Source organism: Sinohyriopsis cumingii, chromosome 6 (assembly GCF_028554795.1).
Source record: "Sinohyriopsis cumingii isolate HCF-2022 chromosome 6, ASM2855479v2, whole genome shotgun sequence".
Taxonomy (NCBI): Eukaryota; Metazoa; Mollusca; class Bivalvia; order Unionida; family Unionidae; genus Sinohyriopsis; species Sinohyriopsis cumingii.
Genome location: NC_142966.1, coordinates 126,634,339 through 126,649,532, shown reverse-complemented (window position 1 = coordinate 126,649,532; position 15,194 = coordinate 126,634,339). Strand labels below are relative to the sequence as shown.

At 34.8% G+C, this 15,194-nt stretch overlaps 1 protein-coding gene across 3 annotated transcripts in view; it reads right to left on the bottom strand.

The window, feature by feature from the left end:
• Window positions 1-15,194, bottom strand: part of LOC149797909 (protein diaphanous homolog 2-like) — a 150,650-nt gene that overhangs the window by 31,283 nt on the left and 104,173 nt on the right. For 2 of the 3 annotated variants that reach the window (XR_016421915.1, XM_089962954.1), the window contains exons 22-23: window positions 13,246-13,381; window positions 9,891-10,007 (exon numbers count right to left, since the gene is read on the bottom strand). Coding sequence is in view for 2 of the 3 variants with exons in the window: in XM_089962954.1 (XP_089819080.1) it covers window positions 9,891-10,007; window positions 13,246-13,381 (253 nt within the window). In the remaining variant the exon portion in view is untranslated. Of the gene's footprint in view, window positions 1-2,682; window positions 2,766-9,890; window positions 10,008-13,245; window positions 13,382-15,194 lie in introns of all 3 variants that reach the window. The other variant, XM_089962955.1, reaches the window with a different exon arrangement.

The following is a 15,194-nucleotide window of genomic DNA, read 5'->3' as shown; positions in this document are numbered from 1 at the left end:
ACTAGTATTGCCTAACTTATGAAATGACAGATCTGAGATAACCAGGCATATTCCTTACATAGTATTTTCTATTAAATTAAATTTTATCAGTCATTATTATTTTAATGAGTTACCTGATTATAATAAAGATGACACCTAAATTAGATAAACAGTAAAAAGTTACCATAATTTCATATTATTATTATTTTTATTATTATTATTATTATTATTATTATAGCTTTCCCTCATTATAATTCAATTTTTGATGTAGCACAGTACCACTATGGACCCCATGACCAAGATAATGAAAAACAAAATTAAAAATTGCTCCATCAAATGCATAATAAAACAAGTTAAAAGAAACAAAAAAATTAGCGAATATACTCACTTATAAATCGGATCTAACTGGGAACTTCATACATTCAGATCTGATGTCGTATAATATGATGGCTGATCTGGGTCTATGCAGTTTGAGAAGAGTAGTCAATAAAACAAACAACAAAGACCCCGACCTGCTGGCATATTATGCAATGGTAGATCTGGGTCTAGGAAATTTGATAGGACTAATCTGTAGAACAAATAACAAAGACCCTGAGCTACTGGCCCACTATGCAATGTCAGATCAGAGTCTGTGTTGTCTGTAGTTGGACCTGACTTATAAGTGAGTACACATGGTAATATTATATCTTTATTTCATTTAAAATTTGATGAAGTTTATGGTACAAATACCATAAGATGAAAAATTAATTTAATTTACATAAACTAACATTATTAACTACTGTATGACTAGCATTTTGTTTTTCACCCCCAACATATATATTCATTAAACTCTAAGAATGTGTGTGTGTGTGATTTGGATCTATAACATAGCTTTAACAATTTTTCAGTCATATCGCTATGATGTCTGCAGTGTGGCAGTTTATAGTGAGGTCTAGCACTGGGGCATCATGCCGCAGACATGTGGCGTAATGTCCCACCTGGTCACATTATCCTGACACCAGGCCGACCAGTCATAACACTAGCCTCGTATGCTGAGAACCAAGCAAGGCACCTGTTAGTACCAGTTTTGTAAGTCTCTGGTATGACTCGGCCAGGGATCGAACCCATGACCTCTCGCTTCCGAGGTGGACACTCTAACCACTAGGCCACCGGAGCGGTAAACTCTAAGAATTGTTAATGTTTTCTTTTTTGTCTCTCTTTCATTTTAGAGTTTTGACTATTATGTTTAGACTTTGTGCTTTGAATTTTTGATTATGGATCAACTGTCATTTAAATTTATCCCATGGTAACCCATTAAATACATATTCCATAGGAAAACAGGGTCTACAATTGGTAATTTTATATATGAAGATAAAATTTAAATATGTGACAATGTTTATTGAAAATGATACAATATAACTTGGAAAGATCACACTCAATTACAATTTCCACATAAAACAATACCGCCCCAAAAAACAACCCATGTCTGCCAATATGTTCATATTTAAGAAATTCTAAAATAGTAAACATTTACTGAATATTACTACAGATATTCTCACCGACAAGTTGAATTCAACTGTATTCTGCACATACCCAGATCTGCAATCACATAATGTGCTAGCCGATCTAAATCGATGCAGTTTAGTAGGAGTAACCAGTTGAACAAAACACAAACATTGATATGCTGGTGCATTGTATGATGCAGATCAGTGTTTATGTTGTTTTGCAGTTAGACACAACTTGTAAGCCAGTATATATGGTATCAAGGCTAATTTTTGGGTCGATATTAGCTAGCACTACAATTTTTTTATAAAGATGTGACATCATACTTGAATTGATATTTCTCCTCAATTCATTTGAAAATGCACACATTAATAGCATTATGAAAACATTGCCTGAGTTGGGTTTTTTTCACAGTCCATAAAAAAAAATTCCTGAAGGATAACCCTACAGAATAATTTATTTTTTACCGACTTATATGCACATATTTTTGGCTGTAACTCAACTGTGGTCCTCTTTCTTTCAAAATGTGAGAACAAACTAATTACATGTACAATTATGACCTCCTACTAAGCTGACACAGCACAAATGATGGCGATGTGTGTGGGGGGGAGTGGGGGGACTCATAACAAGGCATGTGTGCTTTATGTTTTAAGAAATTTAATATGTTTGAAAAAGATCCTAGGAAACTGTTAATGGGGTGCACATCATATTATTCTGTTTTATTAAGGACAAATCTTGACCACCTTATACAATATTTCATAAACTTTTGCCCCAACAGGGATTTTATATTTCTACCTTTTTTATCCATGATGAACAAAAATGCATTGACTGATAACAAACCATAGCGTAAATGATAAGCAACCATTTTGGAAACTTGAGCACAGTCGATTGACAGAAATTTTGACTGCCTAAAAATAAACTAACATTTGAACACAGGTGAACTTTAACCACATTCAGCATTCATATATATATATATATATATATATATATATATATATATATATATATATATATATATATATATATATATGTGTGTGTATATTCAAACTTTAAAATAAATGAACACCAATTGCACAACATAAAAGCATTCACAGGAATAAATAAAATGATACAAATGGTGACCAGCTGAACAACATTTAACATTCACATACATATATTTAAAAATAATGAAAATAAACTCTACAACATTCAGCATTCCCAAACAATTAAAGAATTTGAAACCTCATAATCAGCCTCATCTCCATTTAATGAGATGGGTGGTCTTCGCCACACTCTGGATCGGGATAAGGAAGAGAATCTATCATCTGTCAAAAATAGGCAAATTGTTACCACAATCTATAATGTCCATTTAAAAGAAGACAAAGTAGAATTGCGCTCATTTTCAGTAAGCCATATGAGACAAGTGACACGTGTTCTTTAAATCTTAATTTTTTTAAAAACAGGAAACAATTCATCATGTATTGTATAATTTGACATCAATTAGCAGTCTGCAGTGTTATAACAGCTGTTAAATGCAATTTCATTTGGAAAATGGTTCCACTGTAGAGATATATATTCTCATAATAGAAACAGAACATTGAGATAATTTGAAACTATATAATTTTACATATCATTACACTTGACAGTTTCAAAATAAATAATTTTACACATTATTACCTTCTCATTCAATAATAATTCCCAATTATTAATAAGCCTTTGTAACAAGAATTTAGATGGTTACAATCCAATCATGTGTTACTGAAAACTCTAGGCTATTGGTTTATAACACCAGAAAGGAACTACTTGTGTATTCGTGTACCCTTCCTGTGTACTTTGACAAAATTTGTAATCAGTGGTTTAAATATAGTATTTTTATGTATTTCATGAGATTCATTATTATTTCTATAAAATATTTATAATAAGAATTAAACTTCACAGTTCAGTTCTTTGATACAACATTTCATATGGATGTTCGATCCATATTTTTGCACTGTATATCTATGGTGGAACTACTTACGTGCTTTCACTTTCATCTTTGATGTAATCAATCAAAATTTAATCTGCTTTTAATTCTGTTCACATAGTATCTCCCTTAAAATGTTCATAAAGTGCAAAACAAGGACGCATATAATCAGTGCCATACCACCTTCTTGTTTTTGTTGCAAGTAAGGGGAGATAACCTGTTTGATATGGTGAATGAAACCATCATAGCCTAGGCAACTACTGTAGCCCAGCTGGGAGAGCACTGGACTTGTAATCCAAGGATCATGGGTTCAATACCCACCTAGGCAACCTTTGATTTGCTGCCTGCGTATCCATGGAAAAAAGCACTAAGCACCAATTTCTCTGGCATGATATAGCTGTTAAGACCCACCAAAACTGAACAAAAACATTTTAAATGGATAGGCTCCAAGTATCCCTTAGACCAGGCACATGCAACTTCCTCTGGGGCACTGGCCATTTAGAAATGTTTAAAGCCATACCAAATGATATAAAATTACCAAAAATAAAAACCAAGTCACAGGCCAAATGCCACCAACATGCCTGCCTTATACCATATCAAACTAATTTTTGGGGGTAAAATCATGACAAAAGATGTTGTTTAGTGTATTACCCATGTCTTCAGGCCAAATCACTGATTTAAGTCTAATACCTAAACTGAGAAATAATGACATGCAAGCTTTCTATCAATACAGGCTATTAAGAAATAAATGTTGTGTTCAAAAACTTCAATAGCAGGCATGGGAATGCAAAAACTTTTGAATTCAACTTCAAGCACAAGTCCTACCATACATGCTCACTTGTAAGTCGACTCAACTGCAAACAACAGAGACATCCTGATCTGCCATCCACCTTAAAGCACCAGCAGATCAGGGTCTAAGTTGTTTATTCTACTGATTACTCCAAACTGCAAAGATCAAGATCTGCCATCATATAATGTGCAATTTGCAGTTGGACTCAACTTATAAGCAAGTATATATGGTATGCAGTAAAATGTATTGCAAGACAGTTTAGACTGAACTGATATGCAAATAAACAGTTCATGTAAACTTTGGAAAATCAATTTATCAGCAGTAATTAATTTATCAATAATATAAGTTAAAAATATATCATAATCTCAAATAATAAAAAAGTAAATGAAGACAAATCCTAAGGTATTTAAAACCTTAGAAAAGCATGGAAAATATACAACACTCCCTCACTATAACACCCTTCATTATAATGCAGCACTTCATTATAACAGTTCCTGTTATAAGGCCATTCATTATAAAACAGTTCCTGTTATGAGGTGAGTATAGTCACAGATCATATTACACTAAGTATTACTATTAAATGTAAATATATCATGTACTTTATTTACTACCAGGTTATCTCATTAAGGTGGTATGCTGCATAGCTCCCATGAAGAGAATTATGAGGGAATACTGTACTAGTTGCCTGTAAAAAAAAACTTTTGAAAACTGAAGCAGATCTGACTCAATCCCTACACTATCACCTACTTATTTGTACCTTGGATTAGCACAGAGAAATAATGATGTTGTTGTAGGGTTTAATGCCATTTTTCAGCACACGATCGGCTATACATGGCGGCCAGTATTAATGGTGAAGGAAGAACCCGGGAAAACCCCTGGAAAGAACTTTTGAAGCCTGAAGCAGATCTGACTCAATCCCCACACTATCACCTACTTATCTGTACCTTGGATTAGCACAGGGAAATAATGAATGTTGTTGTTGTTGTTGTTGTAGGGTATAATGCCATTTTTCAGCACACGATCGGCTATACATGGCGGCCAGTATTAATGGTGGAGGAAGAACCCGGGAAAACCCCTGGAAAGAACCACCAACCCATAAGAAGCTACTGGCAGGCTTTCTCGCATACCCACATTGGCCAGGAAATAATGAAAATACCATAATTACAATATATGCTAGCTTATAAGTCAAATCAACTGCAAACATAAAATACACTGGCAGAATTGGATCTATTCAGTTTTTACGGTGTGATTCGTAGAACAAATAAAATAAATCCTGATCTGCCAGTGCATTATGAAAAAGCAGATTGGGGTCTATATTTTTTGCAGTTCGACTTGACTAATAAGTGAATAATATGGTATTTTCCATCATCCAAAATTGGCATGAATTTCATAATCTTATTACTGGCTGTATTGAGGATTCCAACAGATGTCAATACATCTATATGAATATATATATATAATATCCTCATGCTGAAGTACAAAAAATTTGTCATGGAAAAAATTATTAGGCTTTGCAAAAAAAAGAATTTCAATGGGTTCTAAAGATGCAGATGTTGATACATCAAAAATTAGCAGGGAAAATTTCCTTGGCTGAACTAAACTGAAGCAGATTGTGTCAAATATACTTACATATCCCACTGGGATTACTTACATATAAATTATCAGAATTTAAGAAAATGTTTTCTGCTAAACAGTTGATTATATGCTTTGCTACCAGATATATGCTTAGTAATTCTCTTGATAAATGAAAACTATTGTAAAAATATCAGCAAACTGAACATCTTGAAACCTGCTTAAGTTGAGCACAACTGCAAACTGCACACACCCAGATCTGCATTTGCATAATATACAAGCAGGCCTGGGTAAGCAGAACAAACAACACAGACCCCAATCTGCTTGCTGCATTATACAACAGCAAATCTGGGTCTATGTTGTTTGCAGTTGGACTCGACTTATAAAAGGCTATATATGGCATATGTAACTACTGTGCTTAAATCACAATGTGGATTTTAAAGCTGGGAGTTATGAGGCAATTATACAGACAGACAAAATAACCTCTATGTGTATGTAGTCATATGAATCAGACCTATGAAACATTACTCAAAGAATTTGTATTTTTGGCCATGATGAATATAAGTATACAGGCACTATGAAAGTTATCCCTATTTTCAAAAACTTATTTTTCATGCTCTGTAGAAAACCGTGACATGAAATCAACATATAAGTTTTGGTATACCTGAGGGCTTTTCTTTTCCCCAACCTGCCAACCAATTATGGGCACCATAAGTACTGAACTGAGGAAAATGCTTAATTTTAAAGCACTGCCACCACCATACTGAATATAATTTATTTCTTGATTCAAGTCATAGGCGCCATTGTTTTGAACTTAATAAACACCTAAAGTAATTTTGAAAGATGATAAAGTAACAACACACCATCAGTTTTATGTAAGTAACCTCATGAATCGACAATAAATGTTTGGCCACTGTGATCATGCTGATATTATGTTGAATGAACAGTGTGCAATTCCGTACTCAACTGTCTATGATTGGTCGATCTAATATCAATTACCTTGTCCCTCTAAATCCCCTTTGGATTTTAACTGATTTGGATTAATGTAATTGATTGAAGGGATTATTGTGACCAAAGAAAATCCCCTCCTCTCCTATGACATTTTCTTTGGAATGCCCTCTTGAAACAAAAGATAGATTACTAATCGTCATTAAACAAAAGATTACTGCTTGACAAATCCAACAGTTATAATGAAGTGATGCGGCAAAACAATCACCTTCCCCCCCCCAAAAAAAACAGTAGAATGAACAATGTGTTGAAATCTATGTCAAGCTTGAAAACAAAACCAGCATGGATCAGTACTGACATAGTGGGATTATTTTTGCCATATATTTTAGCCTGAAGCAGAATATACCACATGTGATCATGGGATGGCCATGTGCCTACACTGAGCGTTCAGGTGTTTTTATGCAGATTATACCACACCATAGGATTGCATACATCAGTCCAAAATAAAAATTATTTTTGGGGGTTGGGGTTGTTACTGCTGCATTGTGATATCCTTCCTTGGCATCAGTCCCCAGTCCAAGAATGTTATTCCTTCCTTCAATCAGTAATTGGAGATCTAGAATAAAAACCATGGTCCCAGTCTGATACTTTGGTCAATTTCCAAAAATTGGAATACTGCCCTTCTTTGACTTTGGCCAAGACCTAAACATGGCCATGTCACGGGGTTTGGGTTTCCAAAATCGTTTTTTTGTGCGACAGTGTGTTATGGCAGGTGTGCACTAACCATCCTTTATTGTGGAAAGGACCCATGCATCATCCTTGAGGTCTGATGAAGCGACCCATGCATCATCCTTTAGGTCTGAAAGAGACAACCCATGCATCATCCTTGAGGTCTGATAAAGCCTCTGAAAAAGGCTCAATATGACACCTGCTGGAAAACTAAGAGGGGAGGCTAGGCAGGAGAGGTGCAACTCTCTTTAGAAATGATTGCCTCCCCTCTCAGAGATGGCAATGGGCTATGTAGACTTCTTTCCCTGGTCTCTATAGAAAACTTACCATCAGATGAGCAGAATGGTGTTTTAAACTAGCTCTGACTGTTCTGTTGGTTCCCCATGCTTGAAATGTTTACAAGGAGATGCCATATACCTTCTGGAATAGTGGCATTTCTTTGCCAGTTTATCTGGGCCTAGTACTAGTGTTGCTGATATCTCAAGTCCTTCAAGGCCACTGTATCAATAAGCCCTCTGAATAATGCCACTGTGTCATGTAGGGTAACCTGCAAAAGGCTTTTAATATCTCTAAGGCAACATCCCTTTGAATGTGAGCTCTGCAGAAAGTGCCATGGACATTGAGATCATGCGTCTGATGTCTTGGTAACAGCAGTCAACAACCTTGGCAATGCAACTGGAGGCAACAATTCCCCTTTGACAAACTACAGGAGGCAGCTAAAAATAAGAGCATGGGAGGCTATGGTAATAAGTGCATGAGTCAGAGTCAGTTCCAAAGTTTTGACAGACTTCATGGGGAGATGGACACAGGTCTCTGCCAAAATCCCCCCTCTGGAAGCACCTTAGTTCAAGGCAGGTGAACAAACCTCTAAATGAAGGGTGAAGTCAGTGGCCAAAGCATAGATGAGGGGCCAGATCATTCCTTCTGCTGTCTGACTGCTTCTTGACCCTGACTGAATTTCCAAGCTAGAATCATCACCATTGCTGTGAGGAAGGAACAGACGGTTTGATTTAGGCTGTGCCCTGAAGAGCCTCTCTAAACTGGAGAGGATTTTAGTATCCAAAGATCTTGTGGGATTTTGGACACATATTTGGAGGAAAGAAGCAGTAAATCTAATTTACTACCTTGTTAAAGATCCACACTTCCTCCTCCTCTGTCACCTGACCAATAGGGTGTGACAAATGTGGAGACTGCAAAAGATAAGGGCTTGACATTACTGGTTTATCCAAGAACTCATTTCTGTCAACCAAAATTGATAGTTTGTTTTCCTGTCTTTACTCTCCGAGTGAGAATTCATGGAAAAAATGGTTGATATTTTGACCATCATTAACTCACTAAGGTATCAGACTGGGATCATGTTTAATATTCTCGACCTCCAATTACTAATTGTAACAAGGAATAATAATCTTATACTGGGGACTTAAACAAGAAAAGATACAGGAACACAATAATAGCAAGTACTGTATTATTGATATAAATAAAAAACACCCACAATTTGACAAAGTCAAAGTTAATAAAACTGCAATCATAATATGCCTGACATCCAACTGGAAAAATGAGATAACATATACACACACTTATGAGTTCACCTGCAAAGTGCACAGACCCTGGTCTCCTGTCGCATAATGCATGGCAGGCAGATCTGGTCCATGCAGTTTGTAAGAAGTAATCAGTAGAACAAATAACATAGACCCTGATCTGCAAGCGCATTAAGCTACAGCAGATAAGGATCTTGTTGTCTGCAGTTTGACTCAACTTATGATTATATATATTACATGGTAAAAAATGAATATGTTAAAATATGTTATACTATTTTTAAGAACAAACAAGGATATAAATAAAACTAAACAAACTATGCAGTAAGTACTGCAGATCCGTTTTTCCTCACATTACAATGTGGCTTATGCACCAGATGCGTTGAATTACCTTTATTTTAATTTTCGTTTTGGAAAAATAAATAAAAAAATGCCCACAAAAATAGGAATATAAAAGCAAACATAGATGGGGATATGGACTTGGTAAATGAATACACTGATTGCTGCTAGTGTAATTCGTGGCAATCTTGCTGATAATATCTCAAATTTGTTCTGTCTGTTGGGATACTGAAAAGATGGCATTTTTTTATATGCATATAAGGTTTTGGACATGCTCATACATTGTTCAGTGTTCATCAATGAAACCTAAGCAAAACAGTACAAGAGACATGTGAGTGAAATCAATGGTATTTGTATAAATCTTCAACATACAAACTGAGTATGTGGCATTTTTATCATTACTTTTTGTCACTGCAAATACAATATATATTTAGGTACTGTTTCAGGTGAGATATCACCTGTACCTGCCACTGTAAATATATTGTAGTTATATCTGTAACTAAACGTCTTAACTGTCTTAAGCATGTCAGATGCAGATAAAATATCAAACTAAATTTTATCCTGTGTAACTTACCCCCTGCGGCTCTTGGAGTTCGCTTTTTGCCATCCCGTTTTTCCCTGCCCATGTTGAAGGCTGATCCAGTCTTCAGGGCCTCCATCAAGTTGTCCATTACTCCCTCCTGGTTCTCATCTGCAATTGCAGTAAAGAATATAAACATTAAGTTTTTTTAAAGATATTTTTTAAAAAGAAAGTAATATGCATTGTCCAATACTCCAACACAAATCTCACCTGAAATTGTGCAAAAAATAAAACAGACTTATTTTTATAAAATCATCTTGTAGAATTTAACAAAATTTAACATCCACCTGTTTTGAACTCTATCCTTTAACAAAACAAAAAAAAACATGGATGGTTGTATGGCTGGATTGCAATGCTTTGTTTTGTAGAAATTGTGCAGTACTTTTTGTAATCCATTCTATATACATCAAATAACATTACTTAACAATAATGGTGTAACAGTGACCCAGTTTTCACTGTGATTGTAGAACTCCCCATGATGCAATTATAAACCAAGTTATGTTACTCCAAACACCTGAGAAAATTAGCTGATCAGACATAATACAGTCAAGTCAACAGCACATGTTATAAGTGCAATTATAAAAAGTAATAAAAGCATCAGAGCCATTTTGATCTGACACCAACAGTTCCAAAATTATTGAAAACCCACAACAAAACAATTCAAAATGACCTCCTACATCAACACCAATCAGGCTTTCTATCAATCCATTCATGTCAAACTGTGCCAACAAAGATAACTGATAAATGTCTTGAAGACTCTGATAAGGGTAACATAACAGATCAATCCTTGACGATCTAACAGCAGCACTGTAAAATACTTATTGGAAAGCCCTTTTGTTACAGTTCCTGTGAAAACACTTTTTCCTGGATACAATCTTTGCGACAAAACCCTGCAAGTACAATTTGACAGTACTCCTGAGTCAATAAAATCTTGTGTGCCTCAGGGCTCAGTCCTACGGCTAATCTTATTTCCTATTAAAAACTGAGTTTGATATATATGCAGATGATGCAACATCCACACATCAGGACCTAAAATGTCTGTACAATATTTAATTTACATTTTCTACTTTTTGTCTTAAGTTGGCACCATACAGCCAGTATTGTACAGACATATTACTATATACAAGATACACCTGCATATAATTCAAGTCTAAATGCATTTTGCATGGACTTATATCTACTGTCACATGATGGGTCAGCAGATCTGAAGGTGTAATCAGTAAAACAAACAACACAGACCATGATCTATATGTCAGCTCATGTTCGCAGTTTTATTTGACTTACAAGCAAGTATATGCAGTACATATCCACACAGTATATGCAGTACATATCCACACAGTATATGCAGTACATATCCACACAGTATATGCAGTATATATCCGCACAGTATATGCAGTACATATCCACACAGTATATGCAGTACATATTCACACAGTATATGCAGTATATATCCGCACAGTATATGCAGTACATATCCACACAGTATATGCAGTACATATCCACACAGTATATGCAGTATATATCCACACAGTATATGCAGTATATATCCACACAGTATATGCAGTATATATCCACACAGTATATGCAGTATATATCCACACATCTGGTCAGGACAGCAACACAATCCAAGAAGAACTACAGCATGATCTTAATTACATCAGTAAAATGGTGTCAAGATAATGGATTGTACATAAACACGAAAAGAATCACTGCGATGCTATTAAGAACATTAAACATTCAAATTTGATTTTCCATGCAAATGACTCTGCAAATTATATATATATATATATATATATATATATATATATATATATAATGTATGTTGTATCAATGATATACCACGAGATGTATACCTTTTTCATTAAAAGGAATTGAGGCTTGCCTAAGTTTTCTTTTCATGAAAAAATGTATACAAGTAGTATATTATTGATACAGTGTACATACTATACATATATTTTATTTATCTCACATACAAATACACATATTTGCACTCTAAATGGAGTTACGATATGCTCCTGGCAACTGTGTATTAACTGAGTGAATGAACTCCTCACATCCCTGAGAGTGTGTTCACTACAAAATGTAGTGCTGCGATTTTTCTTCTTGTTCATAATCACATGTGCAAATTGATAAAATGACTGGTTTTTTTTACAGTTTCTATTCTTATTCACATTCATTAAATCAATATAAGACACACTCATGATTTAGACATGAAATATAGTTTTTATGAAGAAAGTAGTGCACTGCAAACAAGGTTAGCTTCTTGTACACTGAACATGTACTGTCAGGCATTCACGTACTGGCATATGGAATAAACTAAGTGAAATCACGAACCAACAAGAGGTAATTAAAATATTAATATATTGACAGTTCATCTAAGTCATTATTCTGCTTTAATTAACATTTCGAAAGACTACATAATTCTCTCTCTTCCCTCCCCTTTGGTTGGACGGGTTGACTAACATTATCATCATTCATTGGTCCAGAGACATCGTCGTATGATAAAAGTGAAAATCCCAAATCAACGCTTGTATTTTCATGGATTTTCACCCATATCAAGTTATGATAATCCAGAGAGAGAGGGGGACCATTTGGACATTTTTATATTTAATAATTAGTAATCGATTTTTAGAACATTATAATAAGTTTAAGAAATAACAACAAAGGATTAAAACACAATACAGTATGTGTGCCTCGTAACCAACAAATTTAACATATAGGATTAGTGTCACTGGCTATTGTAACTATGTATCATTGATATTATGAACACTGTAGATAGATCCCAAGGAAAGCGTAAACATACCGTTACGACAAACCAGATTACTGTAGGTTAATTGGTACAAGTTCAGTTTTAATGTTTTTCTCTCTCACTCCAGATTTGTGCTTCTTTCGTCATTTGCACACATAAAGCCCTTCATAATTTAAAATCCTTTTACCTAAACATGTTCAACCCAGCAACACCACTTCTATATACACCTTGAGATCAGCATCAAGCCTACTTAGAAAAAAAACTAACCCCTCCTGCCCTTAATGCAAAGAAAAAACCGTTTACATATATAGAACCTAGTGACTTGAATCAGCTACACCTAAACTAAAATGAATCTGAGAATTCTGCCATGTTCAAAGCGTGATGTTTTCAAGTACCAAAGCATACAACTCTAACCAAATAAACTGTCAGTTTCTCCTTTTGTATTATGTGTATGCATTAGTCAGTTATAATAACATATATTACATCTCATGGGTGAATAACTCAAGTACTCTCACCCACTTAATGAAATATATATACTATTTATCTGACACAAGCAAATATGATCAATGCATCACACACAATTACGAGAATTGTATTTACCAGTTGTCATATCAACTAGAGCCTTCTTGCGTGCCACTTTGGCCTGTTTCTCTCTCTCTGCCTTCTCCTTAGCCTCCTTGGCCCGTCTTATCTTCTCCTCTGTCTCCCGTAACTTGACATTATCCTTGACTGCTTGCTGTAATTAAATACAAAACCCTTTAACACTGCAAAGAAAATAACAGTCAAGTCTCCTGCATGCTTGACCATTCTGTTTTTAAATATAGTCAGTAAATGCATCTTTGGCAAACAGAAATTAGATACATAGAACTTATGTCAACAACAGTACTACTCCATTGTATGTATGCATGTGTGTGTGTGTGTGTGTATGTGTGATTGTATGTATTTATGTATGGATGGATGCATGCATGCAAGAATGTATGTTGTTGCTGGGTTTAACGCCATTTTTTAGCACATGATAGGCTGTAAATAGCGGCCATTATAAATGATAGCGGAAGAACCAGGAAAACCCCTGGAAAGATCCACTGACACACGAGAAGCTGCTGGCAAGCTTTTTCACATACCCACATTGGCCAAATCCAAGACTCGAACCCACACAGACAGAGGTGAGGTGGCAGTGATCCATAACGGTGAGCGCTTTAGATCACTCAGTCATCAGGCCTCAAATGTTGTTGTTGTTGTTGTGGGGTTTAACACCATGTTTCAGCACACAATAGGCTATACATGGCGGCCAGTATTAATGACGGAGAAAGAACCCGGGAAAGCCCCAGAATGAACCACCAACCCATGAGAAGCTACTCTGTGTGTGTCTGTGTGTGTGTGTGCATGTGTGTGTGTGTGTGTGTGTGTGTGTGCATGCATGCATGCAAGTGAATTTTGGGAAACCAACTGTCCTGGAGAAAACGAAATCTGATCAGCCCTGGGACAGGTGCTTGTTTTGTCTGATATCCTTTCTTTAAAGATAATGCAGGGTATCAGTGATTGTAGCCTTTAATTGTGTTTGGTGTTAACTGTTTCTCATCAAAGTGCCACAGTATGAAGTTAGCTATTTGAGGTATTGATGCCTGCAGTGGAATAATGTGTTATTTGCATAGTTCCCATGCTTTTCTAGAGATAAATTTACTGGTCATTTTCAGGGGTTTTCCAGGATGAAATTACTTTTTTCAAGGTTCACATATGACCGTTAATGAATGGAATTAAAGAACATTTTAGATTATAAAACATCCATTTTCTAAATCTAAAGATGTTTCTCTTTCAAGACTCTCCAAAAATACTAAAGTCAGAAAAGATGATCATGTACAAAACCACAAAATGTCTCACATGAAACAAGTTTGATTATATTCCAACAACTGGCATGTAAAGTCATTTCATTGTACAGAATAAAAATTCTAACTTTATTTTGCTGCATTATTTTTCTAAGTGGGAACAACATAATGAACATAAATTATTTTTTTTTCCTTTCAAACCATTAATTCTAAAGAATTCTATAGCAATATATATATATACATGTGTATATAGATATATATATATATATATATATATATATGCATCTCAAAGAAAGTAACATGCTTATTACAGTATATATTTAAAAAAATGCAAATATTTAGAATCTTGTCTTGTAACGAAGAGTTTAACACTGAATTTACATGTACCAATAAAGTCCCAAACAAGATTTTACAAACAACCTAATCTCCTTAAAATGATCTGGTTAAAAATCTATCATTAAAAAACATTTTCAAAAGAATTGATTTAAATTTTGACAAAAGACCTTCAAAGTTATATACTGTTGTATAAACAAGAACTGAATTTTCTGTAAAATCAATTTCTCATCTTGTAATTCACTAAACCAGTCCCCAAACCTGTATTGATACATGGGCTCGTATAGTTTTTTTAATATATAATACAAGGGATGAAAATTTCTCATTTCAGCTCTGAGATTAAAACATTTGGACTACAAATTTGGCTTAAAACGAATAGCAGTCCGTTTTCTA